We start from the raw sequence: 26,184 nt of genomic DNA, 5'->3' as shown, positions 1-26,184 counted from the left end.
GCTGGGTACGGGCGGTGGATTTGGCCGGACTCCAGGATTCCAGGCGGGTGTATGCAGGGGCCACGCCGCTTCCCTTCTGCATTCCCGCCTCCTCCTGCGGCTTTGGGACAAAGAAGACCGGGAAAAATCTCCAGTGCTATCATCCATAGCGGGAGCGAGGGAAGAAGAAAAAATAACCAATTAACAAAACCCCTCATCCTGCTCTGAAAAAAAGAAGCGTGTTCTTTTTCAGCGGCACAGCACCACCAGTCTTCCCCCTTCACTTCCAGGCGCCCAACCGGCGACACGGGTACAACCGACGCGAGCCAGGAGAGGAAGACTCGCCCTCCCCAAGCCCGGCGGAGCTGCCAGCGGGACTCTCCCAGCTCCTCCCGCCCCGCCGAGGCACCGCCCGCCCCGTCCGCATTGGGCGCGCTCCGCCCGGCCCGCCCCGCCCCGCCGCGGCACGGCGGCCCTGGCCGCGCCTCGGGCCGAGCGGCGCCGCAGCGGATCGGGTCGCGGAGCGGAGCAGCCGACCGCTGCCGGCTCGGCTCGGCTCGGCTCGGCTCGGCTCGGCTCGGCTCGGCTCGGCTCGGCTCGGCTCGGCTCGGCTCGGCTCGGTCGGTAACGCGCAGCGGCGCCGCGGACTCGTCTCCCCGGCCGAGGCCAGGGAGGCACTGCATGCAAGCCCAGCTGCTTGACAGGGCGAAAGAGACACAAACTAAACGCCAAAGAACCCGCAGCCTCTGCTCCCGCCTGGTTTTATTTTATTTTGTCTTCTGCAATTATTTCGGGGGAAAAACAACCCCAAAAAATACATCGCCGTGTTTTTACCAATTCGTGCTGCATGTGCAGTTGTTTCCAGCATACCCTTGATAAACAAAGGAAAAGGGGGAGGGGGCCCGCGTTTCGCAGAAGACATGCGTTCCGTCAGGAAGCGGTGGACTGTGTGCACCATAAGTCTCCTCCTCATCTTCTATAAGACGAAAGAAATAACGCGGACCGAGGAGCGCCAGGAGTCCCCTCTGGCCGGGTAACTGCGGGGCGCCGCGCCGGGAGGGCGGTCCGAGGGGGCGGCGGGGCCGTGTCCCTGCCCGAGGTCCCCTCCGCGTGGGTTGTCAGGTGTCCCGGCGCTGCTCGGGCTGTGACCCGCAGCCTGCGGTGCAACGCAGATCGGCGCTGTCGCTGACGGGCGCTGCGGAGGGCGCGGATGCCGCTGCGGGACGGGTGGCGAGCGGGGCTTGCTGCCGGGGTTTGGTGGCCGCAGGGTGGGTGCGAGTGCACGGGAAAGATCAGGAGCTGCCCTGCTTCTGAGGTTGCCTATCCGCCGCCGTAACGGGGTGCTTCTGGGAATGTTCACCTGCCCGGGGCGCACTGTGTCTCGGTTCCTTGCCTTTCGTAGGCAAACATGCTGGGATGCAGGTGAACGCCTGCTTCCGTCTCTGGAGTTTGCCTGGGAGCTTTGCTTAACTTGGCTTTTTCATAAGGATTCTTGCTCTGAGAGAAGTGTGGATCATCCCCCTTAACTCTCGAGCTTCCTTCACTGGAAAGTCTGGTCCTTCGCTGAAACATACTACTGGTCCCTCGCTCTCGTCTGTTACATATTCTCCCTTTGCCGTCTGGTTGACTCGAAACGAAAAGCACAGTGCCTTGCCATTTTTCTGTTTGCACCTCAGCTTTCTCTTTATGTACTCGAATGCCTGCATTCCTCATTCTTCTCCCAACTTGCCGCTGTTCTCTGAAATGTTGGATTTTCAGTCGAGCTGCTTTTTCCTTGGAGGTGTATAAGATTTTGTTTTCACTGGAGCAACGCATGAATTTACTGGTCGTGGGAAGAATTCTTTCACAGCAGATTTTTATTCTCTTGTCTTGCCTTAATTTAAGGAGGAGGCATACCGGGGTTGTACATACCCGTACAGGCCTGGAGGAAGCTCCGGAGTTAAAGGCAGAGAGCACATCCCTCTTTCCCAGGCAGTCTGTTAAGGGAGTAGGATAGAAGCAGCTGGGCACAGCTGGGCAGCTGTGGCCCTGGCACATACTGAGAACAGGGGCTGTCCTCGCCTGTGTGCAATTTTTACTTCCTTTTTGTTCAAGATTTTTCAGAACTTGCTGTTATCTCTTCCTCTTGTTCAGCCTGGGTGTAACCCGGTTTCTACCACAAAGCTATCTGTATTCTTAGGAGATGTACATAAGTTTAAACTTTTGGGGTTACACTGTGTGAAAACAGAGGTGAAAATGACCATGTAAGGTAGAATTGTCATTGATACCCATGTTTCTTAGTATTTGCTCCTTCCTCTTCTCCTAGAAGGAACTGGTGAAATTATTCAGAAATTTATATAAGTTTGCAAAGGAAAAAAACACCTTCAGCTTACTGTACATTGTGTCTAGTTATAACCAGGTATGTTCCTAATAAACCTTTTAGAATACAGATGTATTCCTCCTCTGACTAATCATTTTGTGATGCCTCTATTTCTTTATCAGAGAGACTTCTTGTACTGTATGGTACTGATCACTTTCACTGTTGAAATATTTTTTCGCTTCACAGCCTGTCATCCCATGCATTACTGTATGAAGCAGAAAAGACACCTTAAAAATGTGCTGCTCATAACTGCTGTCCCTATTGATGTTGCACTTGCCTTTCTCCTGAATTAAGTGTTTGGGATGTTGGGTAATTTTTGACTGGCCGTGTGGGCAAGCCATGTTAGTTTTTCATGGGTTGTTTTACTTTTCGAAGTTATGGATATGCAAGGTGGCCCATTTTATGGTTGTTAGTGGCACCAGTTGTAAATCCTAGGCCATCCAAAATGGACTTATAATATACAGATCAGAATTACATGAGAAACTTTAAACCAGCTGTGTGCTTTCATAGAAGAATGCTAGGACAATTATTGTGAAGCACACCCTGCTTCAAATAGTCAGTAATGTCCCTTTAGAGGTTAAGCAAGTAATGAAACATGCATGCATATTATGCATGCAGAGTAGTGTTTCTTAAGCAGTGTCATTCCAGCATATGGAATACACTTGAAGGCAGTTACTTTAATTAATGAACTATCTTCATGAGAAGAGAGTCTTACTATATGGGTCTGATTGGTCACCAAGGCAAGGTAATCCTTGAAGGCTGCCATTGTCAGCTGTAAATTGCTGTCAGAGTATGGCAGCTCTTTCATTTACATCAGAGAGGATTTGCAGTGATTCTAGAAGATAAAAAGCAATCAATTTTTTTCAGTTATTTACACAATGAAGACTTACCTGGAGAAAGTTTTGATTTTTATGTATTAATTTAATATTTCTCTAAATGGAAATTAATCCAGTAAATGGGAGAGGGGGATCTAAATGAGAACATTTGTGTTCAAAGTAATAACTAGCACGAAGTGCCTAGGACCTTCTTTCTTAAGAACATAATGTAACATTTTTTTCAGTGTACAATCTGTGTAACTCACTGCCCTTGTAAATTGTGACTATGGAAATCAGCCACATTTTAAATGCTAGGGTTTAAGTACAATGCACTTTTTTTGCTGAGTTTTGTCGCTTGTTTCACTGTTCAAGTGTGTACTAAATAATATTTAACCTAGAATAAACTAGAGACATCTCTGAAGTATTGTTAGACTAAGAACTTTACTTGGATGTAGTTTGGCAATTTTCCTTTAGATGCGTGCACTCAATGCATCTAGAAAATACATGCAGGGCTATATATGTAATTAATATTATTACAACCATTTTGGAAAAGTTTTAGGAAATAAAAAAATTTAATATTGCAATAAGTATCAGTTGTATTCCAGTATTGGATTTACAGACTTTGGCAGTATCCTTCTGTGCCTTCAAGTTAGCAGGATTCGGGTAATTTGCATACAGGTCTTGAACCTAACGTTGTAGGTTTTCAGTAGGTGGCAGCCTTACCTCTGCATCAGTATGATGACTGGGCTGCAGGGAGAAGGGGAGCTGTGAGTAATGCAGGGTGGTTTTGGTGAAGTGTGTGATACTGGTTTGTTAGTTATAGAGGCTTTTGCAATGACAGGACATTTTAGAAATTACTATATATTACCATTAGCTTAACTAATGTCCCTTTGCAGGTTAGCTTGTGTTCAGTCTGTTGTATAATTTACTGTTACTGCTTTATATACAGCAGTAATGTTGCCGTGTTTCTTAGCAAGGGCAGTGATCCCACTGTTACCAGAACTTGGAGCCACAACAAAACACAACTCAGCAATTCCTGGAAAGCTTAAAGTCTTGCATCTTTACAATTTTTTCATTGGAAGGCTGTGGTCAGATATTCTGTTTCCAAGTTATGTTACTGTTTTTGGCAGTATTTCAGAGCATGCTTATTTAACAGATAAACAGATTTCTTGTCCTGTGTATGTATATTATTGTCCTGTGCATACCTGAGTTACAAGACTCCTGAGTTACAATACATTTTTGTGGCAGATTTTTACATCTAACTACTTTAGTATATTTGTGATTAACAGCTGTGTTTGAACTCAGCTGAATATTGCTCTGTCCTCTAAAAGGGTACGCTATGGATGATAATAGGAAGATGTGGAGATAACAATGAGTTTTAGTCCTAACACTTAAGGTTGTGCTTGTAGTGTTTGGACTTCTCTGTCCCATTTATATCCTGTCAGCTAATACCACAGCAACTTGTGCTAGCTCACCAGATTTTCAGTGGTCATCACCTAAAGCTTACTGTATTTACTTTTTAAGGTTACCTTGACAAAAAGTTATAATCATAAGACTGATGGACAGGATAAGACCATTGGGGTGTTTTGGATGTGTACATGCAAAAGTTTCATGAAATGTTGGGGAAATATTGTGTTTTGTATACCATTAAACTCAAGAATTCCATACTTAAAAATCTTTAGCATCAGCAGGAGCCAAAGATGCCTGTTAAGCTAGTATTGCAGATTATGAACCAGGAAAAAGCTTGAAATGTAACACTTTATTCTTAGTTTAGTACTAGAAATTTGGAACCTAGAAGTGCAGAATCTGCCTCAAAAACATAACAAAATTTTCTCCAGATTCCCAGTTTGGACTTTATTGTAGTTCTTGTTATGTCTATTCCATTACAAATATAAACATATTTAGGCTCTTAATTTGCATATTTAAGTATTACAGATAGTTGTCTCATAGATTTTTTTTCTGTTGCAGTTTATTTTCTTTAGAAAGTTAAGAGATAGATGCTTATTTTTGTTGTGAACAAAAGGATATATTGCTGATGCTTAGAATGTAAATTATTTAAACTGGAGTTAGCCTCGATGTAATTGTCTGTTTTCTATATTGCTTTGCAGAGATGGTGAACTGAGTTTGAGTAGATCAATGATCAATAGCTCTGATAAGATAATTCGAAAGGGTGGCTCCTCAATCTTCCAACGTGCTGCAGAAGGTTGGAAAATCAATTCTTCTTTGGTAATGGAAATAAGGTGAGTTCCTGAAATAAAAAAGCAGTTCATTTCACCTTGCCTATAATTCTTTTTGTTCATATTGCTTTATAATTCCTTTGGTCTATAAAAAAAGTAATTTACTTTTGCAGGTAGATGTTTTTAAACTGTACCTATTTAGGTTTCAGTGTTAAATGCAACTGCATAGCATTAGCTTCAAAGTCAAGTCATCCTTCATAACAATAACAATTTAATCTGGCTGTGACTGTGAGACCCATGCAATCAATCTGTATTATTCATGTCCATATTTAAGCTGGCTGTCTAGAACTCTTCCACAGTCAGTGGTGAGAAACTGGCTCTTTTAGGATATGATTTTCTCTCATCCTAAATAGATGGAATAGGAATAGAACAGGTGAAAGTATCCTGAGCATACAGATTTTCCTCCCTTGACTACAGAGGGAGACTAGGCAGACAGCTGAGATACAGGAGTCAGTAGCTGGGCCATCAAGTGTTGTGAATCCACTTGTGGCTGTGGCTGGCCCAGGTTGCAGGGTCAGACACTGACAATAGCTATGTCTTGTGCAGTTTCCGTTCTTGTTGTCAGAAAGGCCAAAGAAAGCCTTAGGCTTATGCTGAGGGGATAACCCAGTAATGGAGTTAAACTGAGTGATAGTTCTGATGTGTCTTTACAGTTGATCTCTGCACCTTGAGGCCACAGAGAGTAGCAAGATGTCTCTGAGTGTGTTGTGTTGTATCTTTCCTATCTTCATCAGGATTGTGTCCCATGAGAGAAGCATATGGAGCATGGATTGGCAGTGTGGAGATTTAGGAGTGTTGCACTCTATGAAAAATGAGGGAAAGTAAATATTTTTAACAACAATCACATAGCAGATTAGATATGATTTTCTGAATATTAAGATTTTGAATAGTAATGTGTTCAAATTAAAATGTGGTTGATATGTGATTTCCCTTTCTACTTTAAAAACTTTTCATTTTTAATTTTTTTTTAAATTAAAGGACAGTTTGCAAACCCCTTAAACAGGCATTGTTTCCACGTATAAAAGCATGGCTTCTCTGAAGGAGAAATTTAGGGATTTTTGTAATGACTGCTATTTTATGTCCCTAATTCTAAAGCGTGCAGAAGATAAACATAGCTCAGAAATGTATGTGTCATAAGTTATGGGTCTGAAAGTTGGGAGAAAAATTAACTTTTTCTACTTGTGAAGTAAGCTGATCTGGAAATGAGCGAGTGGCTCTAAGTGGAGACAACCATTCTCAGTCATTTTACTGAAAAATTGAGTTTCACATTTTAGAACCATTTAAAACTGATACACCTTGCTGCTCAAGCCAAACTACAAATGAAAAATATTACAATAACCTTTTGGTTAGAATTATGAGAAAAAATTAAGCTTGGGTTATGCCAATTTTCCACCTGTTCCAAATGAAAAATGTATTATTCAGACAAAGAGGTAAAACAGTAGAGAGTACTTTAGTGTTTTTTCATCATGTTAATACATGTGTATCATCTCAATCTACTAAACAAGTTTCAAAATAGCTGACATGCATAGTACATTGAGTTGTGGTGCTCAGTGGTGAGGGAGGGATGTCAGGAATGCTTTTCGCTGAGGAAGCCATGTGCAACCCCTTATGGTGTTTTCCAATCTAATGCCGATCAAGTTATGTACATTCTCTCACTTTTACAGGTGGTTTGCTGTACACCTTTCTTCTGTGTTACAGCAGTAAGAAGCATTTCTGCTGTAGTTTTACACATACACACCTATCAGGACTAACTTCAAAAGTGTCTAGCAAAGTCATAAATTATTTTTGAGGTTTTACTAACTGCTCAGCCCTCCATAATAAGTGCCACTCACTGTGTAGACCATGAAGATGATTCATAGTGTATAATTGCAGCTGTTATTTTAAACAGTGGTTCGTAGTGGGGTGAAGTTGATCATAGAAAGTAACAGTAAGAGAGAAACAAAAAACAAACTTGTGCCTGTTGAATAATATATAATATGCTGTCAGTTCTAAGCAGAGGAGAAATAATTTGTGAAGCCATTAGTATGCTTCATAAAGATATTTCATAAAACTTATAGTCACCCATAAATGACAGACGTTTTTCTGTCTTACATCAGCTTTTCACCCACATTAGCAATTTTCAAATATGCAAAGTGTTTTATAATGACTTTTTCTTTGTGGAAAGGGTGGCTTTTGGTCAGTGATGTGTCAAATCTTGTTGAGAGGCATCTAGAATATTGTACTTTGCTGTTGTTTTACTGCCTTTGTGGGCATCATCTCTGGCCATTTTATATTTGCTCAAGTTAGTGATATGTCTATCAGCCTCAAAGGCCTTAGGTATTCTTGGCAAGGCCAGGCTGAGATAGGACCCCACAGAAGGATGGAGAGCTTCCATTGGGTTTCTGGTGCTCTAGGACTTTGCAGCCAGATAAGGCAGCCTGTGGAGTGCAGCAGCCCTCTTGGGAGGGCAGCAGCCCTCTGAAGATACTAAGCAGGCTTAAGAAGAAGGAGCTAGACTTTCTGTGATTGAGAAATTATGGGTATTACTAATTACATGAGATTCTGTAAAATGTGCTACCTTGACAATGCCTGTTTTAGTGGGAGAGTGATTTTTGCAACTGATGTTACCTTCTTATTACTAGCAACTTCTTTGAAGAAGAATTGGTAATTCCTGTGACAAAGGGAAGAAAGGGAAAAAGACTGCTTTCTTGGCTCCCCTTTCTATCTGAATTATTTCAGTCATGAATAAGAGTCTGAGGTTTATCTGCTAAGGTTTTATGTCTTAACTCCACTCTACTGTCTGTAGCAATGTGTAGGTTTTCCTTATGCTTATGGAAGTAAGGAAACTTTATTTGTAATGAAGGCTACAGTTTCAGAAAATAGGGATGTGGTTGAGATGGTACAAACCTATATGGGGAAGCCTTCCACACAGGGCTGACAACAGCACATATGTGATCTGGGTGAAATGAACTACAGTTCAATGTCTATGACTTTCTTCTATGTACTTTTAAATAAATATGTGCATTTGTGCTACAAGGAGCAGAAGAAGGTTACAAAGAAGAAGGTTTATATCTGCAATTTAACAGAAAATACTTCCTGTTAGAAAAATATGAGAACTTGTAAGATGCCAGCAGCATCTAAAAAAAAAAAGCATCTTCCTTCTTCAAAAGGCTCAGATTATTATCAGTCTTTGTCTTACAAGTTTGTGTGAAAGAGCTGTGTTAAGTCCCTGAAGTGCAAGCAGTAAATATGGAACCAGAAATGGGGCACTGCAATTGCTCTGATGCTTTTGGAGCAATGCTCTGAAGCCACTTGCACAGTTTCCTTCTGATTGTTTTTGTGTCAAAATGCGGAATCTGGGGTTCTGTGATCTGGTTTAGTCATAATAAACCTCAGGGGATTTTTGCTTGCCAATCTATCTTACTCTACCTTGCTTATCTTCATGAAATGCTGGTATGTGGATGACCTTCCTGTCATATGCGGTAGTTGAGTCATGGTCTGTTTAAAAGCCCTCTTCCTTTTGCATGCCCGCTCTTGTATTACAGCATTTCTGATTGTGTGGCCTCCATCAGCTGGGAGCTCCTAGGATTATTTGCAGTTAGGCATGTTTTTAACAAATCCAAAATAGTGGTTGATGATCTTTCAAATCCCCTTCCAACACAAACCATCCTATGATTCTAAAGGCTGTTTTCCTGGAAGAGCTTTTCTTAAAACTTCTGTTCAGACTAAAGTAAAACCCAGCACAGGTGCAAATAGCTGCAATCCCCACTTCCTCCTCAAGAAACCAACAGGAGCTGGAACTCTAGTCATGTACAAGAGCAAGCTGTGACCTTTTGTTACCACATAGTTTGTTTTTTCATTTTGTTTTTAATTCAGCTAATTTAGCTGGCAAAAAGTCATGTTTTATCTAGGACGTAGTCCCTGGTGATTCTAAAGGCTGAGCTGCCTTCTTCCTTCCAGCTGCAGAGTGCAAAGCAGAGTCAGGACTTGCTAGGGTTGTTTATGGACTTGCTAGTTGTTTATGAAGGAGATCAAGAGGAGGAGTAAAAAATCCACAGCATAAAAGTAAAAAAAAAAAAGTTGTTTCTTATTTCTAGATGAAGGATATTGCTAAAAATAAGGTGTAGTCCTGAGCAAGGGATAAAGAACAAGAGCACCCTCAGCTGCTGTGGAAAAGATCTGAGGAATACTATGCTTCCAATAAGGCCAGGGAAGCTCTGACGGAGGTGCATCGGGATGTTTTCAAGTCCCCACCACAAGGGCTTATTAGGAACATACTAGATAAACATGGGCTGGGGGACATGTAGATAAAGGCATATCTTCAGCGGGACAGAGAGGATCAATTAAATACACTTTGTCCATCTCTGTACCATGATGTGATTGCTAGTGAACCTTCCTGGGCATTTAGGATGCACTCCAGAGACTTCCTGGGATCCACTGAAGTCTAGCAGCAATGATTTGTGGCATTGCCTTCCTCTGTGGAAATTATTTTTCCCAGAGAAAAGTATTGGAGGTCATATTTTGGGGCATATTGGAGGTTTTCTTGATAATGTTTAAAAATAAACATGTTTTTGTAATCTTGAAAGTTAACTCTTCTAGTGGTCTACTTTCTTTTGTTCATTCACACAGTTCTGAGGCAGATGAAGAACAGTTTGAGATTATATAATAGTTCTGTGGCACAAAGACCACAGTACAAAATAAAATGAGAAAAATTCATCATGAGAAAAATCTCACCATGTTGCCTGAGAGCGGTATAGTCTTAATGTTTGGAAAGCTGTTCAGAGACATTACTGTTGTGTGAACTCATCAGATAACTGGGAGTTTCAGTTGGTACTTAAATATTATGACGATCTGTTTCTGCTTATCAAAGGGAAACTCTAGGTCAGCCACAGATTATGATACTGTGTTTTTTCGAGTCATGTAAACGTGTTCCAAGCAGCTGCTTGGCTACAATTAAGGGTGAGTCACATCAGTCTCACCTGGCCACAGAATGGCTCAGGTCACGCCACAATACAGTTTTATTTGTCATTAAAAAAAAACTTGAAAACCTTTTCAAATGAAACTTTTTGTTTCCACATCTTAGCTTAAGGTTGCAGAACACCATTTCTTCAATGTTTGCTGAAAATGATGCTCTTTTTCCTTTAGTGGAATCAGGTTTACTTTTCAATTTAATATGCAGCTTGAAGTGGATTAACACTTACATGTCATTATTTTTTAACGTCTGTTTAATCAGAATAACCTTAGAATAACCAAGACTGTCTGAGACACTCATGTATTTATTAAGTCATCCCTCAGTAATTTTTTTTCTCTTGGCGCTTACGTGAGAAGTACTGTTATCCCCATGGTATGGGTGAATCAGTAGCACAGAGGAACTTTAAACAGTAGCATGGACTCTGCATTATTCATCATATTGCTTTCAGTATTAGAAGATATCTGGATACAGCCAGATGAATCAATAAAAAAAAATAATGTTAGCATTATTTCATATTTCTTACAAAAGGATTCTATTTTCTACTGCAATAACTGTGTGTGCATTTAACTAAATATGCTAATGGCAGCTTCAGATAAGAAAGCATTTTTAAATATGTGAGAAGACACTAAGATTAGTGACTTCTAACCATCTGAGTGTTTTGTTGAAAAATAAATTCCTTAGATGTTTTGGAAATTTCAGCTGTGTTAAGTGAGTGGTTGATTATCTGATTCTAATTCAGGTCCATGCGAAATTCTTTGGTGTTTTTTTAATGAGCATATAGATAAATGAATTTTGAATCTAAGCAACCAAATTAATAATGGAAGCCAATGTGCTTGTACTTTTTTTTACACTGTTTGAATAACTTCACTGCCTTCTTCTTTTTAAAGTAATAAAGTAATAAAGAAGATACTGTGTTCATGCACAAATGTTGCTATTTTTTTGCTAACATGGACAGTTTTAGCTGAGTTTTTTCTAGATATCAGGGACTAAAGCAAATCTGGTGATTTTATGACTTTTTTGTAGTTGGAAATCTAGTTTCTGTACATATCACATAACTTTTTGAGGTTTTAGCACTTGTTTGTGGTCATCCCTTTTCAAGTCAGAATTCACGCGTGAAATGAGTCTCTCGATAGCTTGGCTGATAATGTTCATAGCTTTTGATGCATCCTTTCAGTCCTATCCTTTTGATCCTATCCTTTTCAGTCCCAGCTGTAGTAGCTGTCTTCCTGTGTAATGAAAAATTGCAGTAATTTTTAATGTTTCTAGATTGGTCAGTTCTTTCTTTCTTTCTTTCTTGCTCTTTCTTGTTTTGTATCAGTCGATCCATCTGTTGCAGAGTGCCCACGAAGTTAAGTCATCCAACCCAAGGTGATTTAAAGTCCATTCAATTTAAAGGCCAAATCTGAGTCTTCATCTTCCTTTTACAGAAATACCTTGCCTGGCCATACCAAAAACTACACTCAGGATTTTAAGATTGTCTCTTTTTGTTGTTGTTGTTTTTGTTTGTTTGTTTGTTTGGTTTGGTTTTTGTTTGTTTGTTTGTTTTGTTTTGTGGGTTTTTTTTGTTTTTTGTTTTTTGTTTGTTTTGTTTTTTGTTTTTTGTTTTTTGGCCAAGTGTAGGATATAAGAGGAATTATTTAAAAAACACTTATATTAGGTTTCACTTCTATGGCTTTTTAAGATCAGTTCCATGGTGAGTATTTTGTGTTGTTGGTTACAAGATTCAGGCGTACTTCTTTTTTGAGGAAGCAACACAACAGCTGGCTGGTGAGGATGGGTGTCTCTGGTGTTCATCCCTTTTAATTTCTGGGGATTATTTTGCCTTTATGGCTGTGACTGAGTGTTGCAACTGCTAGAATAACATTTCTAGTTATCTTTCCCTGTTGGGTTGTGCTCTATGTAAGTTCTTCTCTAGAAGCTTAATATGCAAAAATAAAATCTTTTTGTCAACAAAACACCCATTTTGTTTTAAATTCCACCTTACCTACTGACAACAGTGAGAAATATAAAGTGCTTTTTTTTCTTCTTTTCTTGTTAGACTTTCAGGGGCAAAAATTTCTAGTACATTTATTTTGTACTAAACCCTGCCCCAGCTCAGCACTTTGTGTCTGTTCCATAAGTGTGTTGTACTTGGTTCAGATGTGATCTTTTTTCATAAACATACCTGCTTCACTGATGGACACAAGCTTGTAAAGCTTTGCTTGCTTCCAGTCCTGAGCTATCAGTGGCTCCTACAGCTTTGGCATAGGGATTTTTTTCAGCTTTTTATGTCAAGGGTGTATTGAAAACTGCTCTACACTGCCAGTGCAGCTATCAGTCATTGCATACATTAGTCATTAAATCATTAGTCATTATTTAGTCACTACAGTCATTAAGTATCTCTTTTGAACTTACGTGTTGAACATGTGCCAATTTTTGGACCCCAGTTGCCACTGTCTTGGGCAGAATGGAAGCTTTGGACAGAGTTTACTAGAGAATCCCTCCCACTGAGAACTTGTTTTCCAAACCCCTTTCCTGTTAACCTCCTCCTCAGAGAGAGGCATCAAGGTATGATTTGATCTAATCTTTGCCCCAAACTTGGTCAACCGTTTATGTTTAAAGTATTGTGCAAGTGAAATTGAACCTTTATACAACTTTGTCCCACAAGATTAGGATGGCAAACCAAATATACTGAAGTTATTACATTATTTATTGATGATCATAATGATAATAATTAGACTAAAAGATAATTTTTATTTAATACGTGGTATAGTTATAACTTCTAGTATAGTGCACTGTTTAGTGAAGCTCTATTGAAGCAATAGAAAAATAATTGTGTAGAACTGGATGGTACTTACCCATATGAGTTACCATGGGCAAGTCTCTTTTAATCAGCCTTAAGGAGTAACCTGGAAGGAGAGTCACACTCAAGGAGGGAAGCTACACATACAGTCCATCTAAAAATGAGTGTGTCAGAATTCTCTGCTATTGAAAAGGGGCCTTGGCTTTTGTACTGTAAAGGGATTGACAGTCAGATGTATCAGCTCAGCAGCTTTACTCAACTTATCAGTATACTATGACTTCTTGGTTCCATTATCAGGAGCTCTGTCTGCTGCATCCTCACCAGTACCATTTTCTGTCAGGAAAGACTTCACAGAATAGTATTTAACTTTGGGATTGATGAGTCAGGCTGCTCTGAGCATTCTTCAACACCAAAAGCTGGGTGACCCCCTCTTCACCATCAGCAAGGATAACTTTTGCAAATAGAGGCAGGTTTGAGCTGCTTTACCTCCACTTAAGCAGAGCATCCTGATGGCCCCATAAGCAGATACCATGACTTCTCTTTTCAGCTGACAGAAAAGCAAACATTCTTCATCAGTTGCTTGCTGGGGGCTGGGAGTATACAACAGTTTCAACTTCCACATTTCACTTGATACACAGTAGTTTATTAAACATTCTTCTTTGGTCAGGTGTGTCTAAAGCTGTCTAATAGTTTAAACAATTATTTACAGAAAATATCTTTCAAAGATATCAAAATCTTTCAAAGTCTTGATGAGTTTGTAAGAGATTTTGAGTTCCACTAACAGCTTGACTGGACCCTAAGCTGCTTTAGTTTAATTTGCAATATGTTTTTAGTTGATTTTGTTGAAATGGGTAAAAAAGACTGGTTGTATTCTCATATCAAATTAATTAGGATAGCTTTAGCTGAACTTCAGTTAAGTAGGAGGAAGTTTATGCTAAACTGAATATAATTACTCTTATGGTGAAATACGAGTCTGTAAGAAAACATGACCATTCCTGAGCCAAGCTGATTTATAAGACATAGTATTTCCTGATCACAAATACTTAATTTATTTAAGTTTGTTTTTATGAAAACAAACTGACACATTCCTTTTTAAAAATGTGAAATTTTTGTAAAGATAGTCAATATGCCTTCAAATTTTCAGTTACCTTTCCTTTGTCTCTGAGCCTTTGTATGTACAAGTCGTTAAGCTGTTGTTCTCTAGTATTTATGTGTTACATTGTAAACCAGTGTGACTTCCCTTCTAAAAGCTTTGCTCTAACTCCATCCTAGAGCGTGGGAAATTACCCTAGCAGGACTGACTCTGTCTATCCTCCACTTTATGTTATATGCCTTGTACAGTCTATATTGCTGTCAGATAAACTCCATTTGAGTGGGGAGTGTTGGGTGTTATCTCTGTGTTTTTCTGTCAACACAGGAAGAACATTCTTCAGTTCTTGGATGCTGAACGAGATGTCTCAGTGGTCAAAAGCAGCTTCAAGCCAGGAGATGTAATTCATTATGTACTGGACAGACGTCGCACTCTAAACATTTCTCAGGATTTGCACAGCCTTCTCCCTGAAGTTTCCCCAATGAAAAATCGCAGATTTAAAACCTGTGCAGTTGTTGGGAATTCTGGCATCCTTCTGAAGAGTGGTTGCGGAAAAGAGATTGATAGCCATGACTTTGTAATAAGGTAAGTTTTTATCTGCTGTTGAAGATGCGGGGTACTGTGCTTCTTGGAGAAAGGCTGGGACAAATGTTTTAATCTGAGGTACGTATTACAAGCATTATCTGAAATTAATCTGAAATAGTATCCATCAACATGTGATTCCCCAAATTTAAATTCATGCCTGTATTATTGACAAGATTTTTACAGTAAAAATAAAACAAGGGAGAGAGTTTTACATTTCTTAATTTTGCTTTTTGCAAAATTTTACTGTGCTTATTCCAGACAAAATTATTCTTACAGAGGTCTTGGTAGAATAAGTGAAAAATGGTTTCTCTTTTAAAAACACTCTTTCTTAGCTTTTGGTCAGCACAGATGGCCTTTTGTAAATTACTACATTATTTCTGTGTGGCACACAGTAAAATTTCAGTGTGGTGTATTGATGTTAAACCAGGATGCCACTGAAGTAGTTGGAAGTCACCCCAATAAATTCCTTCACCTTGGTTTAAGAATTTGTTCTTGCAGTTTGGGGGAGAGTCACTTTTTATTCATTCTTCAAACATACTGTTTTGGTTTGAAAGACAGGTGTTTGCTAAGGAAAGCAGAAGCTTCCCTTTGGACTGAAAAAAACGTGATTCTTCCGATTATGATAATTTTGGAATTAAGGGAGCTCTGAGGCAAAGATATGGGGGTAGGAATAACAGTTCTTTACTAGTGTATCTAACACGACAAACAAGAACAACAACAGCTATGAAATTACTCACAAACAGAACAGTAACTCAGTCCCAGTGTTTTTTGGCTGCAGGCACCTTTTCCCTGAGCTGCAGTTCCCGGTGCTGGGGGCGGGCGGGTTCCGCAGAGCTGCAGGAGGCCTGGGGGTGGTGGCAGCGGTGTCCCAGGGGGGGAGAGAGATGGAGAGAGAGCCCTCCGCTCACGGTGTCAGTCCCGGTGCTCAGTAGAGTGCTGGATGGTGGTAGTTCACAGCGAGAAGACAGCCAGGCAGGGTCCGATGGTGGTTTCCCGATGCTGGGATGGCGGAGATGGAGGAGAGGCGGCGATCGTCCTTCTTGCCCGAACTCCGCGGGGGAAATGGGCCGAGACCCAGTCTTCCACTTCCTCTTCTGGATGTTTGAATCTCGTGGGGCTTCCCTCTTCCCTCCCATCCCCTCCCCCTTGTCACCAGGGCCCAGTCAACAGGTATCTTAGCATGACAATGGGGAAAATTCCACAGAGGGAAAAAAAAAAGGGAGAGAACTAACCCTCAACACATACACAATTTGGATTTCATGTATCATGTCAGAGCTGACCTCATTTGACATCTTGGCATTGTGTAGAAAATGCTGAGCAAGAGATGGGTACTTTTGCTTGTGAAGCAGAAGTTTCAATTGATTTTATTTGAGAAGGGTGAAAGGACAGAAAGCAGGAGGGTTGTGTCAGAAAGCAGTATAGAAATATTGGTCATTGTGAGTTACTTGCTTTTTCTTTTTTCACCTTAAAGAAAATGAAGGCGACAATAAATAGTAAAAGGACATGGAAAAGAAAAATGACAGTTTTGCAGTACATAAAGAATAATATAAGTGAATTTTGTATTTAATTTGAAAGTTATTTTAACAAGTTGCAACTGAAGCAATAGCACACTTCTCTTTCATTTTCCTCATTAGTCTTACTTGTACCACTAGTTATTCAAATTAACATCCTTATTTACTGCAGAGGAAATCCAGAAGTAATTACCACAGTTTTAAACTTCATTTAGCCTATGGCATGCTTTTGTATTGTCTCTGACATTAAATGTGATTAATTTAACAGGGTATCTTGGTTTTGAACAAATTTAGGAGGAAATTTTCTGAAAGGGTGTTTAGTTTAATGGAGACTAGGTTTTAGCAACTTTTTTTTTACGGGTTCTTAAGGTTCAAAATGATTTTTCCTGGAGAAAGTGAAAAAATTGTTTATGTAACAAGCAAGTTGTTTACAGGTATGAAAAGAACGAATCATGTTAAATAATAAAACTTTTTGCTGCTTTGAAGAGATTCGGAGGTTTTTTCTGTAGGTATGGTTCAGTCTTTTTCCGAGTCCAGAGCTGACCACTGGGCCACAGCATGGGGGGAGCCCTGGGCAATGTTTTGGTGTTTTGGATTGGAGAAAAGGTGAATAGTTCTAGAAGATGAAGGTACAATTCTAGAAGAAAAAATTGCTTCAGTTAAGGCACAAAAAACTATCTTAAAAAGCAAAGAAACTACTCAGTCTCTTTTTCTTTGGAGAGAAAAAGCTGTAAGTTGGAAGAAACTGAGGGTCTTATCTCTTGTGTTTTAAAACATGGGTGGTGAAAAAATTTTATCGCTTCTCTTTCCTCTTTCTCTCTCTCTGGGCTTATCTTAAAGCTATAGCAGCAACTTTTGGGCACAAAGTTGGTGATAGGGAATACAATAACATCACTCCAGGACACAGGATTACAGAAAAAAATTAGATGCTAGATTTTCTAGATTAAAATTTTCATAGAGAATGCAAGGTACATACTTTATTTTAAATCATGTTGAATTTCTTTGCAGTCATCCCCATGCTCTTCCACGAGTTTTAGCTTGTTGTGCAACTAGGTGATGATATCTGATAGGAGGTTTTTGCTAATTCAGCTACATAGAGAAAGGATAATATTTTAAAGATTTAGTGAAGCTTAATAGGAGCAGTAGGTGGCTACTGTTTCGAATCAGTTTTTTTAGACTGGAGAGAGATGTGGGTGTTCTGTGAAGAATGTGAGGAGCTGGAATAGGCTGCCTAGGGAAGCTATGCATGTTCCATCCCTGGAAGTATTTAAGGCCAGGTTAGATGGGGCTCTGAGCAAGCAGGTCTAGTCAAAGGTGTCCCTGACCATGGTGGGGGATTTAGAACTAGATAATCTGTAGGGCCTCCTTTCAACCTGAACCATTCTACGATTCCATGAAACATCTCTTATATGGTATGACAATTAAAGTGATCTGTGCAACAACTAGTGAGTCAGACAATATTCTGAATAATAATCTCTATTCTTTTGGGAATAACATGCTTGGCCCTCCTGCCTAAAAGGAGTTTCAATGCAGTGACTTTAAAATTTTTTTTATTTACAAATGGAAGTTAAGGTGTTTCAGAATTTACATATTACAGTTTAAACTATATGATAATTATTGAAGTCTCAGTGCATGTATAGTTATATAACATCTGTTTAAATAGCAGGGAGTTAGTTTGTAACTGCCACCTGATGATATTCTCCAGAGGAGTTACTGAATGTATCCAGGTGTGAATGTATCCAGGCTGGTAAAGGACAGTTTTGGAGAATCTTCTGATGCGAAGTGCATTATGCCGATGTGCATAAAAACTGCTAGGAGCAGCTCTTATGTTAGAATTTATACTAACAATACTATTAATTTAATGATAAAACCGACAGTGAAGGTCCGTCACAATGAAGAGGACACAACAGGTATCCAACAGTATTTGCAGTATTGATAAAGTCAGTATCCTCTAAATGTAGTGTGAAGGTGCTAATAATAATGGACAAACAAACAGAACAAGATTAGTGAAGTCATGCCTATTTTGGCAGTAGAAAATGTGGCCCATCTAATTAAAATTGGAAGTGAGGAGACTTTCCTGTTAAAAAAATCCCAAACTGTGATGACTCTGAACTATTTTCTGTTTCCTGTATACCTTTCCTTTTAACCTCTCATGCTTTTATATCCCATTAGGAACTATTGATCTGTGTGCCCCTACTACTCTCTTCTACTGCTGAGCTTTGGTGTACTGCATTTTGATACTATACCCAGAGAGAGTCTAAAACATTCAGAAATATCTGATTAGATAAATAAATACATCATATTCCCACATTGTCTGCACTTTCTCATGATGAAATTACTAAGCCAGAGCTGAGTTAACTGTTGCATCTTACAGAGCAGATGAAGTTGTTATAATAAGTCATATATTTTGAAATGCAGTGGTTACATAGGAGTTTCTGAGAAATGCAGCTGTATTTTGGCCAAGTGTAAAATACCAGTACTAAGCAGTGCCAAGTAGTAACTTGGAATTACTTTTGGAAGCCAATATGTACCAAGCAGTTCAGCTTTGGGTTCAGAATTTGAACAATATCAAAAATCAGAATAAGTAGTTTCATTTTTTATTTTTAATTTTTAAAAATAATTTAATTCAACATTAATTATGAAACCTATTCAAAAGCAGAGGCAAGTCCAATTTTGGAGTTATTTGGTTAAATACAACCAGTCAAACAAACCCTAATAAATATGTTGTGCTTTTTCTTGTGGTGACACCACTTCTGGAAAAGTCCCTTTAATTTCAGTTGGACAGTATGGAAAAGAGGCCTGTTGGGTGAAGCTTTTTAAGTGGGTTAGAGCTGCTCTGACAAGGAGCAGCCATGAAAAAATATTATTTGCTTCTTTCTTTGGATTGAACTGCCTAGTTTATATGTTACAACTCTTCTTTTCCCATTTGGAGTTTTTTTTCCTGGTGATTCTGCCAGCATTTAAGAACCAAATGGATGTTTTTGCCATCACCGGTGATAAAATTTTGCTGGGCAAATGCAGCTCTGTTTTTCAGCATACTTTGACTTTTATTTTTTAAATTGACCATCCTTGTGGTTAGTGAAGTTGACGTGAAAAAGCTTGTAGTCCCTTTTTTTTTCCGCTTTTGGGATGAAAGAATGCTTCTTTTAACACGTCTTGGTTTGCCCTGTATGTTAGGTGAGGATAATCTGTTTTGACTTTCTCCCTAGTGTATTGAATTTTGTGGGCACTTGTGATATGCAGAAGCAAGCATCATATGTGGTATGAGTAGAAGGCAGCAGATATGGTCAGGTAGAAGGACAGACTTAATCATACTACATTGTGGAGGTGTGGTACCTTAGTTCAGGAAAGCACTTTGAGTTAATAGTAGTATTTTCATTAATGTGTGTTGTTCCTTCATGTGCTAGGATAAAAGCATGGTAAATTTGTCAGAATAAAGGTATTTAAAATATTAATTTAGCTGTGTTCTGGAACTTGTCTTTTGAAATTCCTATCAGCTTTTATCTCCAAATATTTTTAGTATACCTTGCTTCAACCATGGCCGTTGTGCCAAGTAGAGCTAAATCCTTGGAGCCAGCAGATCTGTTGAAAGCAAAGTTGTCAATTTAACAAACATATTTTAAAGCATGAGTCTTCTGATAAAAATAACATCTGAATACATCATGACTAGCTCATTAGATTCTCCAGATCTCAAATGTGGCAGCTCGGTTTTTGCTTTCTGTTTCTTAAACTTGTCACACTACATTGAAACATTAAATTAAAGCAGAGGAAAGCCATCATCTTCCAAAGTTCTTGCTCAGGGATTTGAGTGTCTGAGAAAAGGGAGCACCAGTGCAATTGTTTCAGTTAGCCAGGCATGGGTGGTCTCCACTTCAGGAGAGCCTTGGAGAAGGCTCGATTACTGTAGCCACATTTTAGGATTGTTGGGGTTTTTTTCAAAAGATTAGTCCTTAAGTAGGTGATTTAAGAGGACATTTCAGGACAGAAGTGTAGAATGCTCAGGAAATACCAGTAGAAAGTGACATCTCTATATCCATATCCAAATGATCATGGGCTCTAGAGAGGGTGCTTAAATAAATAAATGTCCTGTAAACATTCAAATGTAGACCATTTGGGTAGGGTTAGCCTGAATGTTCTTACAACTGTCCTGAGAAAAAAGAATACTATTATTTTGAAATCACTTACTCCCATTTTTGACAGTACAGAGCCTTTAATTTAGTAGCTTTCTAAACAGTTGGAAACTCAGGAACACTGTGCTTTTTTTTTTCCCTTTGACTCTTAAGAGGTGAAAAGGTTCAGAACAGTCTTAATCTAAATAACTTCCTTCTTAGCTGTTCTCCGTTTTGGAAAGTTCAAACTATTGCTGCTTTCTACATTCCATTCTAACAGCTCCAAAGTGCTTCTCCAAAATAATGAAAACCATAATTTTTTCCAAATTTATTACAAGGGTAATAACATTTTTTAACCCTTTCTGTCTTCATAAGGTTGCATTTTTTTTTAAATTTTCTGTATCAGAATTATAACAATTTTGTGTATCTTCATAATTGCCCTAAAGAATATGCTTTTTGTAGATAGTAATGTGTGATGGTATTTCCACATAAAAAAGCTAAGGTACAGGTGTTCAGGATGCTTCTAAGTTCCATTTCTTAGTTTTTCATGCATTAAAAGATAATTTCCAGTACTTCACTGTTGTAGCTTCTGTGGGGTTTTTTAATTGGTTTTTTTTTACATATGCAAAAGACTTTCAGTGATAGAAATTCATTGCTTTATTTTCTTGTCAAAGGAGTAGTACTGGGAAGAACAGCAAAACTGATCCATGTGTAATTTTGCAGCAGGACACACAATAAAGATGTAAATAATGTGTTTTGCAGCTCTTTCTAAAATGCCATGTAGACTTTTTCTGACACTCCACTATGCTGTGTCAATTGATGATAACTTGGATTTCAGTCACTGGTGTTAAGGGAAATGTGTGGAAGAAAGAATTTGTTGATTACTGGTATGAGTTCTAATCTGGGCAACAGGAATAAATGCTGTTTTTTAGCAGATGATGTTACAAAAAACCATCTTCATACTGAAGTCATAAATTCAGTACTTTTGTGAACTCGTGTTGTGAAAGGGTGTAGCAAGTCAGTATTTTACACAGCACATGCTAAAACCACCTCGTGATTGTTGTATCTGAATATAATCTGCAGTGCTGTACCCGAGCCTCTAACCTTGCAGCTCTCATGAGACATCCTCTACTGTGCCATGGGTAAGGACTGAGATGAAGTGGGTGTGTTAGGCAATTCAGTATTAGTCCAGACTCCTATGGTTGATTTCAAGCAATTTTAGTTTTTTCAGTAGCCAAAGAAGTATGCAGGACAGGTGAGAATTCAAACACTTTACTAATTACATTTTTTTGGGGGAAATAGGAAAACTGTGCTCTTTTTCTTTTTTCTTTTTTTTTCTTTTTTTTTTTTTTTTTTTTTTTGTAATCTCTCTTTTTGGGGCGTGTGTGAAAGTTACTACGGCACTGCTGCACACCTTGTTTGGAGACCCAGGTGAGAAGATGTGCTATGGACACACACTTATTAGGCAGCGTACTCCTTGCATGTAGATTGAGTGGAGTGTAGTCAAACTGTCAGGTTCTCTTTGGTCTTGAACTCATGTTTTTCCTCTCCTGCTTGCTTGAGCCTGTAATTTTTCTTCCATGTCCAATTATTTCTTTAAAATGGCATGAATTACTGAATTCAGGATTACTGGTTTTGACTCTTACAAGAATTTCAATAGGAATCTGGATATGAAACCTTGCAGGCTACTCAGGAAGGAGTGTATGTTATTGACACTAATCTGGCTGTAATGCCTTATATTTCAGAAAGGTTTAATATGTCTGCCAGCAACAGTCTGATTTTCATTTTTTGTCTTCTCAGAATGCATATGATCATTACTGTGTAACTGATGCTTTTGGCTTTGCTCTGCAAAGAGAAGATACTAATGAAACAAAGCATTGGTATAAAGCACTTCTTTCCTGTGGCTTTATAGTGTTTTAAAGTATTTGTTTCAAGTTGTAAACCTCAAGTATGCCAATTGTTAGAGGATTAAGAAGTGTACCGATTCATGGCCATTTCTTGCATTATTCTACTGTAGGTAGAATATCCTTCTGGTTCTCAATCTCAGATAAAATGGAAATGATAGTCATTCTACTCAAGGACATTTTGATGGCTTTTATTTTAAATTAACTTGAAATATGGTCGATAAATACTATGTACTGGACCTTTGTATTGATATAAATGATCTTTATACTTATATTAGAGACAAAGCAAATTGAACCGAATCTTTGTGGAATAGCTGGCTTCTAATTTGAATACATTTTTTGTGATTTTGATTGCATTATTTTATTTTTTAAGCTTTGCCCTTGAAAAGACTATGAACGTTATGGATGCTTGGGCCATAAAGATTGCACAGCAAACCCAGGCATCATCACCCAGTTTGGTGAAAGTGTGGTATAGGAGCACCTACTCCATTTTTTCTCATTGCATAAAACTCCAGCCGTAAGCAGTTTTCTCCCCACACTTTTCCTTAGCATATCCCACTGTAACTAATACATGTAGTAGATGGTTGTGGAAGAAGCAGGTTTTCAGTCACTGAGAATTTTTGGTCTGTGTGTCATAGCATCTCAGTTATTTCGCACGTGCTTAAATACTACATGATGTTTCAGATATTCTCTACTTTTTCCTTTTTATCCCAAAGCTCATTTTAGTGATGGCATTGCAGTGCATTTTTCGGTTGAAACTCTTTTTATCACACTGAAAGCTCATGTGTGGGAACCCCTGTATTTTTACTGGGAATATTTTATAGATATATTTGCCTTTTAGTATCATGGTTGTACATAGCATCTGTGTAACTTAGGTGCCTCTGTAAGCTTAACGATTTCTTAAATAATATGTCTGATGCCTAATACTAAGTTTAAAGTAACCACCTTGTTGAAATGGCTGTGCAGAGGTTATGTCTATGGTCTGGTCTGATGTTATGGGAAAAAGAGGCACTGCAGCATTAATTTGAGGTACCATGGGTATTATTGCCTATGATACTACCAATCACATTAATTATGAATATTTCCCATAAACTTAGGTCTTTTTCTAACCCATTCTCTAAAATGTATCAATCTTTGTCTCATTAGACTTTTCTAAACACTTCTGCTATAGATTGTGCTTAGAAGCAGTAAGGGAACAAATAATAACTAATTATTTGCTAGTTTTGTCAAAGGGAAAGAAGTAGAAGTTAGAGGTTCTGATTAAATGTTTTTATATAGAAAAAATACCCATAAGATTGTTTCAAACAATATACTGAAACTGAATTTTTATGTTCCTTAACAAAACATGAAAGTCATTCGTTTTGAGAATTATTTTTGCTGGGAGAAATCTCATTCTGTCTTTTTGTCTGGAAACAGTCAATAGCAGGTGCAGTAGGAGGAAATTTAGGAGCTGTACAAACTTTTTTATAGCGTGATATATTGTCAATACTCATATATTCAGCTATTTGCTTAAGTAAGTCAATCTTCAGTGCTCAATGTGACTCTTAATTACTGTTCCTATATTCTCAGTAACAATACCATAGCAAGTTTGTCTTGCTTAACTTTCACCTGTAGCCTGCTTACTTGTATGCTGACATGAAGACAACACTGAAGTTGTTTTCAGGATGAATAGTAAGTGATGGTCTGTTGCAAGACGTTTGTACATAGAAATTCATATATTGCAAGGTTTTAATAATGTGGTATATGAGAAGAAGAAATTCAGTAAATTACACTCTTCTATGTATTCTTCCTTAAAATGCCCCAATGAAAGTATGGTTTTATTTATGGTGAATGAATCTTGAATCTGTAGACATGTAATGGTAAAGCTTTTGCTGCAGAAACACCCTCACTGCCTCATCTCTGTTGTGATTATATTTGGCATTCTGTGTCTTATAGCAAATTAGCTAGAATTTAAAAATACAAGGGAAGAGTATTTCTTTGATTATTTAAAAATTGTTCAGTTAACAGGCTGCTTCATTTCACTTAACAGAAAATTCAAATATGTATGTTTGCCTCTGAATGTGAAGTTTTCTTGGAAGATTCATGAGAATTGGTGGGAGGTCACTGACATCTTCTAACAACATAAAATTTACAACAACAGTGTGTAACTGGCATAGGTTAAGATAAAGGCTACAAAACAGGTGAACGCTGTATACATGCAATCAGGTCTGCATACAAACACACAATAGCCAGTTTTATATAGAAACATATATGAAATACAGGGATAAATTTTTTAGTCCAGCCTGTTGCACCAGGACAAGGTGCAATAATTTTAAAGTGAAGGAATTTTACAGTAAGGGTGGCAAAGCATTGCTGTCCTGTTGTTACAGAGTGTATTTGGATTGCTCATTATTTTCTGAAGTTATACTGGAAAAATCTGAATATGCGTTAAGTTACAAATTTATACTGTTTACACTGTATACCTTTCTAAAATACAGATTTGAGTTACTGATGTAGCAGTACTGACATACAATGTATGCCTATGGCCTACAGCTTTTTAAACATGGTGATATTGGTAGACGCATGGTCTGTTTCTCAAAGCGGGTCTCAGAGAGAGCAGGATTTGTAATGTCAAGAATCTATTTTCTATTTTTAAGTAAAAGAATTCATTCTGTGCTTATATGTGACTAGTGAAACAAACCCACTATGCAAATCCCTGATAAAGTTGTGCAGTCTGCCCTTAAAAGAGATATTTTCAAAAGCAGGAGTAATTCAGAGAATTTGATTGGTTTGTTTCAAGTACTTGGTTTGATTATTTTATCGTGTTTATTTTTAGATTTTAAAAAACTTTTAATAATGACAGATAGCAAGTTTGTGCATTAAGGTTTTCAGAAGCCATTTACAAAGCCAGTATTCAATTCAGTGGGAGTTTTTCTCATGCTGTAGCTACCATTTTCTAGAAGATACTGCTGTTAGCAACCTCAAATGCATGCAGATGGTTTGTGGAATTGATGTGTAAAGATAATGAAAAATGTAAATCTATTTCCTTAGACTACATCTACCCATCAGAAACTTGGACTTCTTTATCTCCTAGGAATATATTTGCTTTATAGTCTTCAGAGCGTCTTTCTGAAGAAGATAGGACCACTTCTTAACCTGATAATTATATAATGGAAATTATTTTCTGGGTAATTAATATTATCAGACATGACTAGATCATCAATTGGTGTTAAATAATGCTGACTTATTTTTATGTCATTGGAGATCTGGCACTGGAAGACACTAGTGGATAAAAAAATACTGTGTATATTAGGAGTGTGATAACATGCAAATGTTTTGGAGGAACCTGTTCCAACATTGCTTCTTACCATCCTTTGTCTCAACAGAGAAGTTATGAAAATATTGTTTTGTCAGGATACATTTTTGGGCATACCAGCTTCAGGCTAATTCTTGAAGATGTTGTGGAGATGATTTGTTTCAGTCAGATCATACTGGTTGCTGAAGTCACAACTAATTAATGAATCTCATTTTGTTACCTGCATTTGACACATATATGTGATTACATATGTATGTATTTATGTAATTGGGGTAAAAATCTGCCGAACAATGGCATAATGAGAGCTTCTCAACCCTAGGAAAAAGGCACAAAGCTACTGCAAAATTAGAGAAGGTTTGAAAATGAGATGTGAACCAAAAATTGAAAGTTTAATACTTTTTTCCAAAAGTCACAGTTCTTAGTCAAATAAAAAGACATGATTTCTAAACATCTTATCAACTGCAGTGATAATACCAAACACAAAAGTATCAAAAAACTCATTTAAAGATGGGGTAAGGTTAGCTTATAAATAATATTTAAATACTGTGTTGTAAGTAAAGTAAAATA

General features: G+C 38.3%; 1 protein-coding gene across 1 annotated transcript in view; it reads left to right on the top strand.

Annotated features, from left to right (window-relative positions):
* The first annotated feature begins 899 nt into the window (after positions 1 to 899).
* Positions 900 to 26,184, top strand: part of ST8SIA4 (ST8 alpha-N-acetyl-neuraminide alpha-2,8-sialyltransferase 4) — a 50,916-nt gene continuing 25,631 nt past the window's right edge. Inside the window, exons 1-3 of the mRNA XM_062513353.1 lie at positions 900 to 1,012; positions 5,262 to 5,393; positions 14,541 to 14,798. Coding sequence (XP_062369337.1) covers positions 900 to 1,012; positions 5,262 to 5,393; positions 14,541 to 14,798 — 503 coding nt within the window. The remainder of the gene's footprint in view (positions 1,013 to 5,261; positions 5,394 to 14,540; positions 14,799 to 26,184) is intronic.

Source organism: Cinclus cinclus, chromosome Z (genome assembly GCF_963662255.1).
Source record: "Cinclus cinclus chromosome Z, bCinCin1.1, whole genome shotgun sequence".
NCBI classification, from domain to species: Eukaryota; Metazoa; Chordata; class Aves; order Passeriformes; family Cinclidae; genus Cinclus; species Cinclus cinclus.
Note: the sequence above shows the minus strand (reverse complement) of the source record. Positions and strands in the feature narration are given on the sequence as shown.